At 34.2% G+C, this 20,479-nt stretch overlaps 2 protein-coding genes across 2 annotated transcripts; one reads left to right on the top strand and one right to left on the bottom strand.

The window, feature by feature from the left end:
- The first annotated feature begins 1,453 nt into the window (after window positions 1-1,453).
- On the top strand, window positions 1,454-5,099 carry LOC110724750 (putative germin-like protein 2-1). Its single transcript, XM_021904204.1, has 3 exons — window positions 1,454-1,716; window positions 3,051-3,115; window positions 4,234-5,099. Exons 1-3 carry the CDS (start codon window positions 1,578-1,580, stop codon window positions 4,780-4,782), a joined length of 753 nt encoding a protein of 250 aa, XP_021759896.1. The 5' UTR covers window positions 1,454-1,577; the 3' UTR covers window positions 4,783-5,099.
- A 12,460-nt stretch (window positions 5,100-17,559) lies between these two features.
- LOC110724508 lies at window positions 17,560-18,500 on the bottom strand. The gene is made up of 2 exons (XM_021903930.1): window positions 17,808-18,500; window positions 17,560-17,721 (listed from the first exon to the last, which is right to left on the bottom strand). The coding sequence occupies exons 1-2, from the start codon at window positions 18,498-18,500 to the stop codon at window positions 17,560-17,562; spliced, it is 855 nt and encodes a 284-aa protein (XP_021759622.1).
- Window positions 18,501-20,479: the final 1,979 nt, after the last annotated feature.

Here is a 20,479-nt window from a genome sequence, read left to right as displayed (position 1 = left end):
AAATTTATATACTATATAGTAATTAGTAATGTAGACCACCCTTATTATCAAATATATATATCACCATCCTAATTTACTTATTTGGAAAAATCCTAATAACATTAGCTAAAGAGTATAGGTTACCTATTCAATATAAAATAACATAAATTAATTGGCGATTCGTTAGTTTTATAAACAAAGTTGGTGTGATCCAACTCACATATGATCAACAAGTATTATTTTTGCTTCTTTCTTAGCATATATATCTAATTAATTAGGTACCTTCTATTAGGTGAAATTACTAATTATGTACTAACACACATTGTTCTTTTAGTTGTCCACTTAATTGAAGAAAAAACTTCCTTTAGAAAAAGTCGTGCATATGAGAGTTAATGTAGTAGATTTAGAAATTGTGATAAAAAAAAGGGACGATGTAAAAAATAGTAACAATAGTAGGATACACTTTACCTAGCTAGGGGTAATGTGTTTGTACGTATTACTAGCTATTTCCTTCCCCCCCCCCCCCCCCCCTCTTTTTCTTTTTTATTTGGAAGAAGATCAAATCAAAGTAGTGTGATGTAAAAAGGTAGTGTGAAAGACAAAATTGGAAAAAAGTTGAATTTTGGGTCTCAAATTTAACATTGCTAAATGACGTAAATACTCAATCTCATGATTTGAACGATTAGAATTGAAATATGAATTACTTAATAACTAACTCATAAATTAATACTTTGTATCACAAATCATTTAGTACGTATATCCTTTTATTGGGTAAAAGGTAGTAGATTTTCATTAAAAGAGTAAGTTAAATGCAAATTCGGGGCATTTCACCTCGATAAATCAACAATTCTAATAATGAGACAACCAAAGTACAAAAATACAAATGGCGGTGGAAATTATATATGATGCTAAGTTGCTAACACACATACACACGTCACACATGATCATGGTAAATTAAACTTGTACCATGCACAATGCATATTGACCACATATATATAGTGAAATCTCACATTCTCACTCAATTTATTTTAGTGTAACTATCCACAAGAGCAAATAATACTCATATAAAGGAGATATTTAACTGTATTATGTGTGCTATTAATAATGTACTAACGGAAACTACGTCCTTGACATATCAACTCTTAGGACAATGATAAACACAACACAATAGAGACTAACTGTTTATGATAAACACAACACAATAGACAAAGTACTCTAATATTAATTAATAACGTGTTTAATTACTTGACCGAAAGCCACAGTCGTACTTTTCGAAGAGAGGCAACAGATGAAACCTACACGTGAGATGTGGGACGGCTGCGTCCAAGTTGATATATCGCTTTCTAGGACTCATCTTAATTTTCGTTGATGACGTCGTACAATATGCATGCAATGCTGAACGATTCTTAATAAACAGTTGCGCATTGTTTGCCTATAAATACCCTGTTATTATTCTTGTTTTAACATCAAATTTGTCTTAAACATCACCTACCTTTTATACAATAAGCAAACACTTATTATTATTATTATTATTACAATAATCTTTGATTAATACGTTTGTGTATTTTCTTGAATTAATTAAGTAATTACTACGTCAAATGGAGATGAATTATCATACGACTTTGTTCATGGTCGTTGCATTGTTGAGTATTACTACTCATCTTTATGTTGCCAATGCAGCTGATCCTCCTTTGCTTCAGGATTTTTGTGTGGGTACTAATGACCCTAATGCCTCAGGTTCGTCTTCTTGTTTTTTCCGCTCTTTTTGTTTAATAATTTCAGTTATATACTATGGTAAAATAGGATCTGATCTTATATAAGGTAGAGTATGATCATTGTTTTTCAATTCTAATCATTTAGCTATTTTTTTTATTATATAGAAGAAATGACTTTTTACTTTTTTGGAGATAACATATCCACGCTACTAATTACTAATTAAGGATTAGTTGTTATACGTAATATGGATGTGATTGGGGAGTTATTTTTTTAATGAAACCATGTACATGTGTTTAAGAAATGTCACTATAGAGTAATAATCTAGTGAAAGACATTTTAATTTGAAGGGATCATATGATGTAGTTGTCGATCTATAATCTCTAAGATACCTTCAAAATTGAAGGAATTGGTGCAAAAAGCCAAAAACCATATGGCTTTCATTGTTTTTGAAAGCTCAAGATTTTTGGTTTGGTACGTAGCTAGATTTTTCTGGATGAATTTTCCTTATTTGATTAAAAAATAAATAAATAAATAAAATAAATAAAAAAAAAACACACCTCATGCCAACTATGCAAATCATAAGAAAAATATAAATTGTTCCCTCTATTTTTGTAACTTGTCCTTTTCGTTATTATGGACAAAGTTTGAATACAATTTTGTTTAAAATATTTTTTTTAGGTGTCAAAAGGACATTCTCTTAAATATGAATCATATCACTTCCATAATCTTCATATAAATAACGTGAAGCTAAAGTTTGACCTTAAAAATTAAAATCAATTACTAATTATTTGATATCGTTATTACTTATTAGATTTATTTATTACCTAGCTGAATAATTTCTAGTTCATGCAAATAAACCACTCTATTACCTAGCTGAATAAGCTAATAAATAAATTAACTAAACCTACTATTACATACACGAGAAATATGATAACTAAATTTGAAAATATGACTATCATAATGTTTTAATGACTATATAGTTCATATATTTAACGTATTTTTATCTAAGTAATTGATTATATTACTCTGTTTTTGCTATAAAATATTATTATCAATATTTTTTTAATTTATCAAATATTTAGTTTTATTTATGTTATTTTTACTCTTATTTTATAGTTTCTCGAAATATATTTATATTATGTTGGATTAAAATTTTCAAAAATTATATTTGCAATGTAGAAATTAGAATACTAATTGTGTCCAATTTATAGTGTGAAAAATGGTCGCTCATATTATTCATCATTAAAATAATAAAGTAGTCATATTTCAAACGACCGCTGTAGAAACATCATAACTAAATTAATAATTTTGATGTATAAAATTCTAAGCTAACTATATGTTTTCTTTTTTCTCAGTCTTTGTAAATGGACAATTTTGCAAGAATCCAAAAGATGTGGAAGTAGAAGATTTCATACACAAAGTGACAAATTATTTATGAGAGAATAGTTTGAATTGTATTGATGATCTTGACTATTATTTATAGCCTACAAAAGATAACCTACACAATATAAACTCTATCATATAAGCTTCCATAAATCTATCTTAGAATATCACTAAGATATATTATTATCCTAAATATAATATTATGAAATCTATATGGAAAATATATCAGAATAATATATTTTCCTATATTCCTAACACCCTCCCGCAATCGTAACGGCAGTAACACGAACGTTACGATTGGAAAGTCGCACTTTGTTGAAGTCGATTGAGTTGCACTACTATGTTGATGTCGCCTTCAATTTTTTTTTATTTAAAAAAAAAGAACTTTTGCTACAACGGCCCTTTGCTGGTGTCCATGGTCTTCTGTCACGGCCCTTTGCTGGTGTCCGTAGTCTTTTGTCACGGCCCTTTGCTGGTGTCCGTGGTCTTCTTTGCCACGACCCTTTGCTAGTGTCCGTAATCTTTTTGGCCACGGCCCTTTGCTGGTGTCCGTGATCTTCCTTGCCAGGCCCTTTGCTGGTGTCCGTGATCTTTTGCAATTTTTTTTTTTTAAATAATAAATAATACGCCAAACGTGGCTTTTCTTCATCTCCATGGAGATGCAATAATGGAGGAAGCACACTCAAACACTACAACCTAACCAAATCACATATGATCATTCATATTGATCACATACACCAATAATAACCCACGTATCACATGGTTATTCCAAAAAAAAAAGATTAAATAAAAAAATAGAAATTTCAAAGAGCAATACTATTGCATAGCAGAAGCAAATTTATGAATCCCACCGGTGGGTTTAATATTCTAACCCACCGGCAGGGGGAGTATTTGTGTGAACGGTCCCAAGATTTAACCTGCTCTTGATACCATGACAAATTATTTATGAGAGAATAGTTTGAATTGTATTGATGATCTTGACTATTATTTATAGCCTACAAAAGATAACCTACACAATATAAACTCTATCATATAAGCTTCCATAAATCTATCTTAGAATATCACTAAGATATATTATTATCCTAAATATAATATTATGAAATCTATATGGAAAATATATCAGAATAATATATTTTCCTATATTCCTAACACAAAGGGTTTCACATTAGAGGAGACACAAACACCACTCTAGGAGCAGAAGCCACACTAGTAGACGTAAATCGATTCCCGGCACTTAACACACTAGGCGTAGCCCTAGCTCGCATAGACTTTGGACCCTTTGGCCTAAACACCCCTCATTTGCACCCTCGTGGCTCTGAGATCTTCGCGGTGCTAGAGGGAACTCTATATGCCGGTATTGTCACATCCAATTACACACTCTATGACGCGGTGTTGAGAAAAGGTGACATGATTGTTTTCCCTCAAGGTCTAATTCACTTCCAATTAAATCTTGGTAAATCAAAGGCTTTTGCTGTTGCCTCTTTTGGAAGCCAAAACCCTGGCCGAGTTAACATTGCTGATGGTGTGTTTGGGACAAGACCACGTATTTTGGATGATGTTCTTACCAAGGGTTTTCAAGTGGATGAGACCGTGATTGAACGACTAAGAGCTCAGTTTTTGAGTAAGAACTTATCAACCAACACTGGAAGATCTATTATTAAGCTGTTGGCTCAAGAAGATTATTTGGCTGATGATACGTACTAATTAATTTTATTAAAATTAATTTCGTACGTAATATAATCAAGATTATTTATGGTAGCTAGCTCTAAACCACAAATAATCTTCTTATCAAGATATGATTTTACTTGGCATTGTTTGTGTGGTTTGGATTAATCTAGGGTTACTTTGTGCTTGGCTTTCTGTAGTTCAAATAAATCAGAGGAATTTAGCACTATTCTGTTGTATGTTCAGTTTACTATTAGTTTCTAAGTGTGCTGTAACTCATCAAAATACATGTGTTTTTTTTTTTAAATGTTGATTATGAATAAAGAGCTAGTCTTTGATCGGTTTTATGTGCTCAATATTTGTTAAAACCTAGAGTCTGTTCTCTTCGGCTTATTTTCAGTTCAATTCGGTTCAGTTCACTTTCTAATTTTCTTCTCTCATAAAATATTTAGTTCAGTTCAGTAAATGAGAACAGGCCCTAAGCTTATTGTTTAATTTATACATGTCGTATACTAATAATTAAGCTATTAGTTTCAGGAATATGTATAATTAGTAAATTGTAAACTATTATTGGTGAAAATATACTAAAGCTCTAAGAATTAACGGATAAAAATAAAGTGGCTAAATTGCTAATTATGGAAAGAGAAAAAGAAGAAAGTATCTTTTTTACTTCCTTTTCCTACAAAATTAACACATTGTCACATTCCCCATTTTAAATCACTTTCTCAATTATTTCTGTATTTAGGTTATATATTGGTTTTTTTTTTTTTTTTTTTGATAATATATCTATTTAATAAGCCATGTATAGTAGCAGTTACAGATAATGAGAAAAGAAAGAAAAAAAAAGGTGAAATCCATGGTTAACTTCTACGAGTACGAAGTAATAAATAACAATTAACAAGCATGCATGCATGGAAAGTTTGTTCGGAGTACTACCTCCGGTCTGATTTACTCGCAACAAAGGGGTATTATTTGTGAGACATAAAATATTCCTTTATTGCGAGTAAATTGGACCGGAGATAGTATTAATTTTTACTCCGTACTTGAATTGATTGTGAAGCGAATTATGGGTATCTCACCTTCATCATGGACCATCCATGTTCAGATGTTCTCATCCAACTACATTGTATGCGTACAAAGAAAAAGTATTGATCGAACACCTAATTTTGTACTAATAATTCATATTTTGATAAAGGCCATTTAAAAGTATTTTTATCTTTAATAATAAATTCTTTAATAATTTATACAATTTTTCTGAACAAAAGATTCTATAGTTCTATATATTATGAATACTATGCATTGTATTCAAAATTGGTAGAATAACATGTCAAGTTTTGTAATTTAAATTTTGAAAGGGCACAAATAGTTTTAATTCGTTAAGTGGATTGCTAAACACCGCCAACAAAAATGATCACCACCGTCAACATTTGGTGTGAATGGACAATCATACCCTTACTACTTCATCATCCCTTCATCCTTCCGGCAACCCACAACCCCTTCCAACCGGCGATCACAACCCCTTTTGACCGACGACCCACCACACCCCCTCTATGACAACCCACCACCTTACCTGGTCGGCGTCGTGAAGGTGGTGGGTTTTTATTTTTATTTTAGGCAACCGTGGTAACCGGAGCCCAAAACCGGTTACCATGCACGGTAACCGGAGCCCAAAACCGGTTGGGCTCTGGTTACCGTGCACCTTAATTGATTCTATGGTAACCGGAGCCCAAAACCGATTACCATGCACGGTAACCGGTTTTGGGCTCCGGTTACCATACACGGTAACCGATTTTTGGCTCTGTTTACCATACACGGTAATTGATTTTGGGCTTTGGGTACCGCGATTGCCTGAAAATCTGAAATTTAAAAAAAAAAAAAAAAAAAGGGAAGGTGGTGGGTCGCTAGTGCGGTGTGATCGTCGCCGGTCAGTGTGGTGGGGGTGGTGGTGGTGTTAGTCGTCAACTAGGGTGGTGGTGTCAAGGTGTTAGTGATTGAAGGCAAGAGGGAAGATAGTAGTGAAGTACTAAGGACATGATTGTCCATTCACACTAAATGTTGGCGATTTTTGATAATTTTGGATGTCGGTATTTAACACCAAAAAAGTCAAACTTATTAAAGCGAAAAGTTGGAAGGTGGGTTAAAAAAAAAAAGAATTTGTAACTGGCCGAAATGACAACTTGCAACGAATTGACACCCATTATAATCAAATCTGATCTGATTTGGACTCTAAATTTCAAGGACTAGTAATAAATCTTTGGATATGTGGTTCGGGCCGGGTTACAATTTTACATAATCCCCACGTTCATTAGCTAACATTTTGTACAATTAAATAAGATCATAAGTTAATTTGTCTTTTCCAAAATTTCTTCTTGAATGTTTTTTTTCTATTTTTGTTCCTAAATGTTCTTTATACTTTGATTTTTGACATTATTCATAAATTTCACTTTGACCATGTATGTATGTATGGATGTATTGTGTAGTGTAAATTGGTGATTTTCACGTCCCTATTATTCATTTCCGATTATTATTTATAGAAAAAAATCTCTTTCTGAATCATTTAAAAGATAAAAAGGTACTACTCCGTATAAACAAAGCTTAACGGGACAATGAGATAAAATATTGGATAAACATAATGAGACAGCAATAGTACAAGTTAATTTCAAAAAGTATTGGTTCTCAACCATACTTAAAGTCGTGTTTAATTTAATGTTGCACGTTAGGTTGAAAATTTATTGACGTCCTTGAAATGGCTAAGATTTTTGTTTGGATTGTGTGGTCGGCACTCTTGCGGTCTTACCCAGTAGATGTATAAAACGCAAGGCAAGGAGCTCATGGTTGAGGTCTCTGAGCAGTTAAAGACCATCATATTCTTTATACTTCCGGCCCAATATAAACTAAGTGACTTGATTTTCTTATATGTACTTTGTTTTGATTTTATTAGTCGAAAGTAATATCAACATTATTCTCTCTTCGTGTCTTTCTATTCGTCCCAAGTGCTCTTTTTTTTTTTGTACAATTTTAAAAAGGAAAATTTGAATTTTGGTATCTCGAATATGGGGGTAATTGAATTTTAGTACTCATCTAAAATTTTATTTTAAATTGGTACCTCCAAAAGTGTAACTTTATAGGTTTTGGTACCTCCGTCCATGTTTCGTTAAGTTTTCCGTTAGTGGGGTCCATTATCTAATTATTTAATAATTTAAATTATTAAAAAAAAAAGAAAAAACATTTTTTAAAAAAAAAACAAAAAAAAAAAAACCACCAGCCACGCTTCCCTCCTTATTCCGGCCAACGGCGACCACCAAGCCACAGCAGCTGCCGCCGCGACTAGGCACGAAGCCCAGCCACAGTAGCTGCCGCTGCGGCCAGGCACGAAGCCTAGCCACAGCAGCTGCCGCCGCGGCCAGGCAGGGGTGCCAATAAACCCACCACCCACGAACCCAAGAACCCAGAAACCCACCACCCACCACCCACGAACCCCGAAACCCACCACACCCCACCACCCACGAACCCCCGAAACCTTCAACCCCACCACCCACGAACCCCTAAACCCACCACCCACAACCCACGAACCCAGAAACCCACCACCCTACCACCCACAAATCCCGAAACCCACCACCCACAACCCAGAAATTTAACCCTAAAACCCTAAAAATTGATTTGGGGGAAAGGGGGAAGGGGTGATGTCGAGGCAACCAAGAGTGAGAAAGAGGAGGGAAATCGGCGACGGGAAAGGGAGGGGGTTTTCGATGTGGTGGTTTTCAAATCAGGTGGGTGGGGGTGGCGTCGTGGCGGGGAGGCAGGGCTGGTGGGGGGGGGGGTGGCGTCGGCGCGGGGAGGCAGGACTGGTGGGGGGGGGGGGGGGCGTTGGCGCGGGGATGCAGGGCTGGGTGGCGGGGTACTATTATTTTTTTAAAGTTTTTTTAATTAAATGTGTTGTCTTTTTTTTTTAATAAATTAAATTATTAAATAATTAGATAATGGGACCCACTAACGGCAAAATTGACAGAATGCTAACGGAGGTACTGATATCTATAGTTTAGTCATTTTTGAGGTACCAATTTAAAATAAAATTTTAGATGGGTACTAAAATTCAATTACCCCCATTTTCGAGGTACCAAAATCCAAATTTTCCTTTTAAAAATGTATGACTTAACATCAATATTTCTAGCTATATATATATATATATATATATATATATAATTTAAGTCCCGTGCAATGCACGGTTTTTACATAGCATATTTATAAATTATAATGTTAATTTAACAATAATTAAAAATAATAAAAATCAATATTTTTAATTGAAACAATACTTGATTTTATTTTCCATTGAATTTTATATTATATTGATATCAAAAGTTATTTAAAAAAAAAGAAGCAATATTTAATGATTATAGGGTTTTATTAAAATGTTATGTTAATTATAACCCGTGAAATGTACTTATGTACCCCATATATCCCTATTTTGTTGGCATGTTTTGACTGCACAATGTTTTATTGCATACTTTGACGGTATAATGTTTTATACAAATTTAATTGAATATTTTTTTTTGTGACAATTAATAATCAAGGTTTTTTAATTTTTATTTTATAGTTATTGAATTGTAGTGTTATTTTTATAAATAAATCAACAATTCTAAAAAAAAAATATTATATGTCAAAATATTTTCATTGATTGAATGCATATAGAATATACTTTATATATAGTTGTCAAATTTAAAGTTAAATATTTTAGGATATTATAAAATAATGTTCATAAATATTGTTAAAAAAAGGAAAGTAAAAGTGGCGGAATTTTTTTTTAATCAAAACATGACAAATGTCATATCAGATTCACCTTTAGTATTATGTTATTGATACATATATATATATATAGTTGATGTTTCAAGTAAAAACAATGGGATCTTCAGACAGGTCATAACCTGTGGGCTGAGCACTGATCTCGGTCCAAGTGATGATTGGGCTGAAGGTTTCCTGCATAGCAAACACACTTAAACTTACCTCGGTGGTGTTGTCGAGGAAGGCCCTTTCGATGCCGAAATCAGTACAGTGTTTAAAGAGAAAAAAACTATGCAAGAATAATAATTGCTTAGCTTAATGTGAATGAATGTAGAGAGAGGAGAGTGAAGGCTTTTATACCTTGCTCAAATGATAGTTGGGCCTTGAAGTCAAATGGACTTGCTATGTTTTCCGGGCCTTAGATTGACTTGGCATGACTTAGAGGGTTGACATTTGCCTTGCAATTAGTATTATGTGCACCATGGTGCACCTAGAAATAGGTGCACCACGAAGATACTTTTGAACATTTAGTAAAAAAAAAAAACTGAACATTTTACAAAAAATGAACATTTAGTAAAAAAATATGAACTCGTCACAATAATTGAACATAAACATGCAATGCAATTTTTATGTTCATATTTTATTAAGAAATGTTCATTTTGTATACATTAAATGTTAGTTTATACTAGATTAAATCCCGTGCAATGCACGGCTGTTAAATAATTGTAATGACAATAAATTTTACCAAAAATAATGGATATAAATATTATAAATAGACTTAGTAGTAAAAAGTATGAAATATTGTGAAAGAAATTAATTAAACATGTAATAGTTATAATGGGCAATTTGATATTTAAGGACATTAATTTTAGATTTTATACAAACTAAAAGTCATAATTTAATTACAATTACAATAAGTTTTTTTTTAGTAAGTGGTAATGGAGGGAAAACTTTTTATAATATTTTGCCAAGTGTTCTCTAAGTTTCGCCTTTAGTATAATGTAATTGATTACAAAACTATTGAATTATTACGAGTTAGTTCAAAATTTGTCTTACTCGTAATAATTTAAAATTTGCGATTGTTCAGATTTTTTTACTAAATTTGTTCATATTTTTTTTTAATAAAGTTCAAAATTATAGGCGTGCTGCATTGCGATTGTTCAGATTTTTTTTACTAAATGTTCAAAAATGGCGATGTTCAGATTTTTTAACTAAATGTTCAAAATTATCGATTGTTCAGATTTTTTTTTTTTATAAATGTTCAAAAGTATAGGCATGATGCATTGCAATTGTTCAGATTTTTTAACTAAATGTTCAAAATTGCGATGTTCAGATGTTTTTACTACATGTTCACAATTTGCAATTGTCCGGATTTTTTACTAATTGTTCAAAAGTATAGGCGTGGTGCATCTTAAAATTTGCCTTTGCCTTGGGCTTATAATTAAAACATTTGTGGACTGGCCCAATTAGAGTAAATTGGACCCAAACAGTTGATATACTTTAATATCATATATCAAGACGAATCTAATAACAAGATGGTTGTTAGTGCAGAATTTTCCTGACGCGTCATGGTAAGAGTCAAGACGTCAAGAAGAGGCGTCATTAGAAGCTATAACTGACGTCTCAACTCAAAATCCCCGGGATTTATTGACCGGTTCAAAGGGTCCACTCTACAGCTTGCAGAAGAAGATCAATACGAAGTACCGTTGATAGATTCCAAAGCTGAGAAGAATGAATCCTGTAACTAACTTCCTATTTTTAAGGAAGGGATAATTATTCAAGCCCAAAGCATTAGGTTATGGGGAAGAATAGCCTATAAATAAATAGAGGAGGGTTTTAGCTGTAAACACTCACTTTCACTCACCATTCTCATAGCAATAGCATCCTCATTGTAAACACTTGATTATTCACATAGTGCAATCGGTGGATCTTTCCCGCCCGCAGTTTTTCCCACTTAATTAGGTTTTTTGCGTCATCAAAATATCGATTCTCTCTCTTTATTCTTGCATTTACTTTATTTAGTATCAATCATTTAGCCATTGACGTCCCAATCTAACGTCGTTACGATTTTTGGCATTTACAATCCCACGTGTCAATGATTTTACTTATAATAATCAAAAATTTCTACGAGGTAAATTTTAATAAAATACTCTATCATTGATTTGAAAATTCTAAAATTAAAAAGAACGAAGGGGTACATAGGTGTCATATACGTATATAATCATTTTCAATTATCATACAATTCTGATCAATTTCATATGCTTCGTATAATTAATTAGATACATTCATATAAATGCCTATGACATTTTTAATAACAAATTCATAGTCTTATATTCATTTATGGTGATTATTATCTACGGAGTAATAAATACAGTCCTTCGCCTCTGAAAAACGCAACACTATGACTTTTTGTTGTACTATTTACATATTCAACAATAATCAAGTAAAGGTTATGTTCCCTTCAAAAAAAAAAAAGTTAAGGTTGTGTTAGCTATAACTTTCTTTATGCTTATTTAAAATTCAAGTGAGACAAAAATAAGTTCAGATATATTAAGATATTTAAATAATTGATGTCATAAGGTGAACCAAACAGAGCCCGGCAAATGTTTTTACATACCGTAAGACATAGAGAAAAGCTTTCTATGAATTTTTAAATCAATCGCAATTTTTCTCATTTCACAATTGTCAATGCATATATACCTTTATTTTCAACTAAATAAAAATTTCCTCCATTTGTAGTAGTTAGTAATGCATAACATACTAACATAAACCATCATTAATTTTAATTCATCACATCAATCATCAATATTTTTAATGCATCACCAGGCCAAAATAGATAATTGAATTGTATTAGCGTGTTCATTATTTTTAATGCATCATAAAGCCAAAATTGCATGATTGTAATTTGAGTATTTGACCCTTAGATTGTTTCATTATTTTCATTGGCATGTTTTTTTTTTTTTTGAAAAAAGTCCTAAAGGACACTAAATTTCATTAATATACTACAAGAAAACAGCAAAATTGCGACGGAAAAAGTTTGTCTGAACATATGCCATATCCGTCGGAAAGAAGGGTTCCGACGGAATTCCGTCGTAACGAGTCGTCGAAAAACCCTTTGTAGGAAAATGGCCATATTCCGATGGAATTTCCGTCATAAACCTTCCTTCCGACGGAATTTACGACGGAAATAATATCGTCGGACTTGAATTTGGCCTTTAATGATAATCCGTCGCAATTTTTCGACGGAAACAGATCCGTCGTAAACTAAAGATTCCGACGGAAACATGCGCCGCAAACTATATTTTCCGACGGAATTTTCCGTCGCAAAGGAAAAATTCCGACGGAAAAATGCGTCGCAAACTACACTTTACGACGGAATTTTCTGTCGGAATTTATAATTTGCGACGGAAAATTCTGTCGGAAATATCTAATTTGCGACGCTTTTTTCCGTCGCAAATTATACTGTTCCGACAGAAAATTCCGTCGTAAATTATAGTTTGCGACGCTTTTTTCCGTCGGAATTTTTAGTCCCAGCCCGAAAGACATTTCTGTAAAAATATGCATTTTCAAACCTGAATTTTTTTTATGATAAATCGACATAAAAAAAGCATTTCAAAACCTGAAATTGTTGTTTTAAAAAAATTAATTACCAACCTATGAAATTATATTTATTTACATATATATATATGATAATTATGTCCTAGTACAAAAGATGGTCCACATTTTGGTATCTATACCAAACAAAAGCTAGGTTAGAGTAATTCTATGCTAGACTAAAGCTAAGCTACGCAATCGCCTGGAAACCCTGGCCTGCTCCACCACTACCCGGGTCATCCCTTGGGTCTCGATGCTGAGGATGAATGGTGGAACATGAGTCGTTGTTGGTGAAACGACTCATCATCTCATCCATACTTTCCTTGTATCTCCTCTCCATTTCAGCCATTCGGGAGTCAATTCACCTTTCCATCTCGGCTTCCATTTGAGTTTGGAGAGCTTGCACCCTGTGTTCCATCTGGTCTTGCATTTGAGAAATGACAGACGGCGTGTATTGCTGTGAAGAACGGGAAGCTCGACCCATCCGGTTGCCATAGTAGAGCTCTGCACTTTGGCCAAGTCCCTTCACACGCCCTTTCTTATTGCGCCCACCCACCGTCTCCCAGTACAACTCATTGGGACTCTTCTGAATCCCCTGACTCCTTGTTTCTTCGAGCTTCTTCTGGTAGGTCTCCTACAAAATATTGAAGATAATAAAAAATATTGTTAAAAAAACAACCAACAATATAAGGTAAGGTTTCTTTCTTCTAACATTCCAATATCACATACTTTTAGGTGCCTAAGGATAGAAATAAATAAAAATAAGCACATAAGTCAATTTTCAACCCTAAATCATCCAAAATCATTCAAATTTGGCCTATATGGCTAAAACCATGCCTATTTTCTATGTTTTCAAGCAAATGTAAGGTTTCTTTCTTCTAACATTCCAATATCAATTGCTTTTAGGTTCCTAAGGATAGTAATTAAGAGAAATAATCACATATGTCAAATATCGACCCTAACTCATCCAAAATCATCCAAATTTGGCCTATATGGCTAAAACCATGCCTATTTTCTATGTTTTCAATCAAATGGACTCGTTCTTTCTTCTAACATTCCAATATAAATTGCTTTTAGGTGCCTAAGGATATAAATTAAGAGAAATTAGCACATATGTCAAATATCGACCCTAACTAATCCAAAATCATCCAAATTTGACCTATATGGCTAAAACCATGCCTATTTTCTATGTTTTCAATCAAATGTAAGGTTTCTTTCTTCTAACATTCCAATATCAATTGCTTTTAGGTGTCTAAGGATAGAAATTAAGAGAAATAAGCACATATGTCAAATATCGACCATAACTCATCCAAAATCATCCAAATTTGGCCTATATGGCTAAAACCATGCCTATTTTATATGTTTTCAATCAAATGTAAGGTTTCTTTCTTCTAACATTCCAATATCAATTGCTTTTAGGTGTCTAAGGATAGAAATTAAGAGAAATAAGCACATATGTCAAATATTGACCCTAACTCATCCAAAATCATCCAAATTTGGCCTATATGGCTAAAACCATGCCTATTTTCTATGTTTTCAAGCAATGTAAGGTTTATTTCTTCTAACATTCCAATATCAATTGCTTTTAGGTGCCTAAGGATAAAAATTAAGAGAAATAAGCACATATTTCAAATATCGACCCTAATTCATCCAAAATCATCCAAATTTGGCCTATATGGCTAAAACCATGCCTATTTTCTATGTTTTCAATCAAATGTAAGGTTTCTTTCTTCTAACATTCCAATATCACATACTTTTAGGTGCCTAAGGATAGAAATAAAGAAAAATAAGCACATAAGTCAATTTTCGACCCTAACTCATCCAAAATCATCCAAATAAGCATATAATGAGTTCTACTTTGCTAATTTGCCATATATCAAATCATATAATAAGTTTTTACCGCAATCCTTTTTGCTTTGGTGTTGGCAGCCACTTGGCCTTTTCCAGGCACTTCCTTGAAGTGTGTCTTTAAGAAAAGATCATGGGCATTTGGTAATTGGCCTTGGTTTTGTGCAACCTTTATATATACATGCAAAAAATCAATGAAAACATGTTAGCCCACCAAAATTCATTAATAGACAAATGACTTAATTGTTACTGGACATATTTTAGGAACCTTACCATCCTTTTAGCATGTTGTACAGCTGACATTGAACCTTAAAAGTGGGTCGGTTCAACGACATTTTCCATGGATCCGCCTCTTCGGTTCTTCTTGTTTTGTTCCGACCGCTTCTTATAATCTGGATCAGTGGCAACAATTCGCATCATGCGTTCGTGGACATCCTTATTAAGCCATCCTGGTCTGCCACCATTCAACCTGTGTGTGATGTTGTAGAACGTGTCACGTAGGCGATTTGCAAACTTAGATTCGAAAGTGTCCTTCACTTGGTCGTTTAACTCAGGTGCCCACTTGAATTTTTTCTGCAAATCAAGAAAATGTCTTTATTACAAAATTCAACTCCATCAATATACTTTATAAAACATGTATTATGTTAGGTTAAAGTTATCATATGCTGAACAAGTTCCAAAAGTGCTCTCTCGAATCTTCATCAACCTCTCCATAATTCCTCCAAGGCTCAACATAGTAGTCGGTTAGCGAGTCGGAGAGCACATTCTTCACCTGGTTATCATCAAACCTATAATAAAGTATAGAATTCATGTAAGTAGATAATCAACAAAAAGTGAACAAAACATGGTAAAAGTAATACAAATTCACTTTATCAAAGTAAATACGAATTAAAGGATATTTCATTACAAATACATACGCACCAAAGTGTGGAAGGGTCCAACTCCAGCAAGTCGTTAGGTTGTGGGTCCTGTAGCTCCTGTTCCTGTTGCTCCTGTTGCCCTTGTACATGCCTATGAATCTTTCTCCGATTGACGATTTCTTGAGAGGCCCCCAAATCATGTGCCTCCTCTTCCTCCATTGACTCATCCCCGTCAACACGTACAACCTGAGATTTCCCCTTAGTCTTTCTCCTCTTGGACGTTTCTCCTTTACTTCCTCCTCCCATGATGACCACCTGAAAAAGTTGTTAGTACCATGATCGCACATTGTAAATTCATAAATTAGATCCATAAGACATTAAAAAAATAAAATGAGACCAAAAATGTAATGCAATATTACAAGTCCGAGTAGTCATTAAAAACTAAACATTCGAAGACAATAGTTAAAGGAGTAACTACATATTCTCCTCTTCATTACTCTTATCACTATCACTATTACCACTATCATTATCACTATCATTATTACTATCACTAGTGTCATCTAAAAAATACATCGATGTCCTCTTCTTCGTCACTATCACTGGAGCCAATGCTTTCTTCTTCTTCTTCATCGCTTGAGATAACAAAGTCATCGTCATCATCATAATCACTATCAAGTTCATAGTCTGGAATGCACGGTTTGTGGACAAAGCGTTGCATGTACTTGAGGTGAAGGACCCTGCAAAAACTCTAAATCCACCGAAGCATCAATCACCGACCTTTCTCTGAGCCTTGTCAAGAGAAAATTGGAAGCGTAACCATCAGGAAACCGCAGCTGTTTGACCCACTCACACAAAACTTTTCTCTGAGCCTTGTCAAGAGCAAATGGAGCCTTTGGCATGAATTCTTTTCCTCTATCATCCTCTTGAAGATGTAGCTGGGGCCGTTTACAGTATTTAGCAATGTCATTCCGAGCTGATGGCGTGTCACAAGATAGCTTTTTCACATCCATTATAGTGTGAATCAACTTATCAAAAAGTTTTTTTCAACGTGCATGACATCTAAGTTGTGACGAACAAGCAGATGTTTCCAATATGGAAGGTCCCATAGAGTGCTTTGCTTGAACCACCCTTTTTTTGCATTCTTGAGATGTTTCAGTGCCTCGGGGCCATCTATTGCTTTCGGGAGGTTTTTCACACATTCCTAAAGTTCCTCTCCTGACATGATGTGAGGTGGTGAACCTTTTTTGACTTTTTTTTTACAAAATGCATTTAACCTATTTCGAAAAGGATGATTTGTCGGAAGGAATTGACGATGGAAATCAAACCAAGAAACCTTACCACCATTTTCGAGCCAAAATGCTTTGCTTTTCTCCATGCAATATGGACAAGCCTTCTTACCGGCTGTGGTCCAACCAGATAACATACCATAAGCCGGGAAGTCACTAACGGTTCATAGGATGGCTGCTCGAAGATTGAAATTCTGTTTTCTCGAAATATCGTAAGTATTTGCCCCAACTTCCCACAACTGTTTCAACTCGTGTATGAGCGGTTGCATGTAAACATCCAAGTTGCCCTTAGGGTTTTTAGGACCAGGAACGAGTAACAAAAGAAACATGAACTGTCTTTTCATACACATTGACGGAGGCAAGTTATAAGGGGTCAAAATGACAGGCCAACAAGAATATTGTCCCCCAAAATGACCATGTGGAGCAAATCCATCCGTACATAGGCCAAGTCAAACATTACGAGGTTCAGAGGCAAACTTAGGAAAGCAACTATCTAGGTGTTTCCACGCTTCACTATCGCTAGGGTGTGCCATTGTGCCTTGAACTCGAGGATTTTTAGCATGCCATGTCATTTCCTCAGAAATGTTTTTAGTTGCAAAAAGCCTTGCAACCTAGGTGTGATAGGGAAATAAAATAGAACATTCAAAGGCACTAAGCTACCTTTAGAAGTCTTCTTGTATTGGTCACTGCCACACACCCTACATGTAGATAATTTAGCATCATCTTTCCAAAACAACATACATCCTTTCGGGCATGCATGAATCTTTGCATGGGGCAGCTCTAACCCCTTAACAATTTTCTTGACCTCATAGAATGTCTCGGCCATGTGGTTGTTGTTAGGAATCGCTTCATTAAACAAAGAAGCAAATCCATCAACACATCTGTGCGGCAAATTATACTCACACTTTAGGCTAGTGATTCTAGAAGCCATCTCTAACACAGACAATGAACTCCCTTCGTATAACGGTTGTTTAGAAGCCCTTAACAAATCAAAAAATGGCTTGGCTTGTGCATTAGGCTCCTCCTCTTTTGAAACAGGTGCCTCTTCGGAATGGCCTTGATCTTGAGACTGACCAAAGGCATCCAAAACCATTTCACGATATTCATTTGACTGCCTTCTACGAGTTCCTGGAAACCCTTCCCCATGACACATCCACTCATAGTAATTAGGTAAAAAACCGCTACGATACAAATGATGTTTAACCGTATCTGGATCCCAAAGATGTTTGTTTTTGCATTTAAAACATGGACACCTAACTTCATTCGGGTTGCTACTCACGGGATGATCTTCCACATATTTAAGGAATTCATCTACCCCCTTCAAGAACTCAGGATTAATAGAATTCCCGACCTTCCTTTCGTACATCCAGCTACGTTCTTTTCGTTTCATGATTACAAGTTCTACACAACTAACACATATGCCATTAATCACATTAGTCATAAAGCACAATATATATTCATTATAGATCAAAGTGTTATGTAAATGCAAATGAGAAGAGAAATGATTTCCAAGGGTCCTTATCACTCCAACCTAACCCATCCTTGTACGTTCAATCTCACTAGTGAATGTATGCCAGAATTTCAATTCTATGGAAAATCCGGCAGCATCTCCCTACAGTTCCCCAAGTACACGATATAGGCGATTAGAAACACCTATATATGTACCTAGAGAACATTGTAGAGAAATGACAAGAAAGGATCGTCCTTAGAATTAAAACAAAGGAATACATTCACCACCTAAGTGAGAATAAATGTACAAGGACAGTCCCAACCAGGGACTATTCAAGACATAATCCTAATGTGTATGCCTTGAACGGGTATCTAGGTATATTATTATGCAAATGATATATTTAAAAATATATATACTTAATTAACATACATAATATTAAACAAATATATCAAGATTAAACTAAACAAGAGAAACATATCATAACACCATACTATTAATATAAACCAAATCAAACCAAACCAAAGTAAACTAATATATCATATTAATTAAACTAAACCAAACCAAACTACAATTTTATATATTAAATTAAACTAACATATTTCTAAAAAAACTAAACTAAATTAAGATACTTTATATTAAAATAAATTAAACTAAAACACATTATATTAACATAAACTTAACTAAACTACATTATGTTAAACTAAACTAAACCAAACTAACATTATATTGTTTTTTTAAAGAGAAGGGAGCAATTAATTAGTTATAAGAGATGACCAATGTCACTAAATTAACCAAACTAAAAGTTATTGAATACATTCTAATTATAATCCAACACACTATCTAATAACCAAAGTAACATACACACATACATTATATTAGGGTTTGTAATGTAACTAACCTTTAGATCTGCACTTCTTTTTAACAATTAAACCAACAAAATTGTACAAATCCTACAAAAAAATTAAAAAAAATAATAATTAAGGGTTTATAAGTAAACAAAATTAAATTAAAAAAAAGGGGAAAGGAAAGGCAACTTACTGAATTTTCAGGGGAAAATGGCGTCGCCGGAAACAACCACGGCCAAGTGGTTCAGTCACGGCTAGGGGACGAAGGTGCGGCGCATAGGCTGCGTTGTGGTGGTTAAATGTTAGCCGGTGGTGGTTTTTTTGCAAAATTAAAAAAAAAAACAAATTTTCAAAGGCAACACACTTACCTAGACGCGGCGGTGTCGCCGGAAACCACCAGGGTCGTTCTTTCTTCCTCGACAGCTCTCTCTTCCTCCTTATCTTTCTCATTCTCTTTCTCGTTCTATTTCTCCTCTCTATTTCTTTCACCCTTCTTTCTCTCTTTCGTTCTCCGCGGCGGTGTGCGTCGACGGCAGGCGTCACCGTTGTCGGCAGCTTAAGCGCCGCCCTCTACTTCTCTCTCCATCTCTTTCTCTTTCTATCTCTTCTTCTCTTTCTCTCTCTGCACCAATTCGTGTTTCCCCCTTTTTTTTAGGTCAAGCCCGAGTTTTGATTTTCAAAATGAACACAGCCATTCCGACGGAACACAATTCCGTCGTAATATTAACATTTCGACGGAATATTCCGTCGCAATTTTTTTTACGACGGAATATTCCGTCGGAAAATTAATATTACGACGGAATTTTTTTCCGTCGGAAAATTTACGAGGGAAAATGCATCGTAATCCAAATTTTCCGTCGCTAACGTACGACGAAACGTTTTCCGTCGAAAATTTTCAAGTTTTCGACCGAAAATCATATCCGTCGCAAGTATTCCGTCGCTATTTTGCCTATTTCTAGTAGTGATATAAGCCATACGACATCTACAATTGACAATGAACGACAATGAAAACGAATTTAACAAAATCAAACAAGAATTAATCGAGGAAGGGTTAAGAATCCAAATACATAAATA

This window comes from Chenopodium quinoa, unplaced genomic scaffold (assembly GCF_001683475.1).
Source record: "Chenopodium quinoa cultivar QQ74 unplaced genomic scaffold, ASM168347v1, whole genome shotgun sequence".
NCBI classification, from domain to species: domain Eukaryota; kingdom Viridiplantae; phylum Streptophyta; class Magnoliopsida; order Caryophyllales; family Amaranthaceae; genus Chenopodium; species Chenopodium quinoa.
This window is presented reverse-complemented; position numbering and strand designations above follow the sequence as displayed.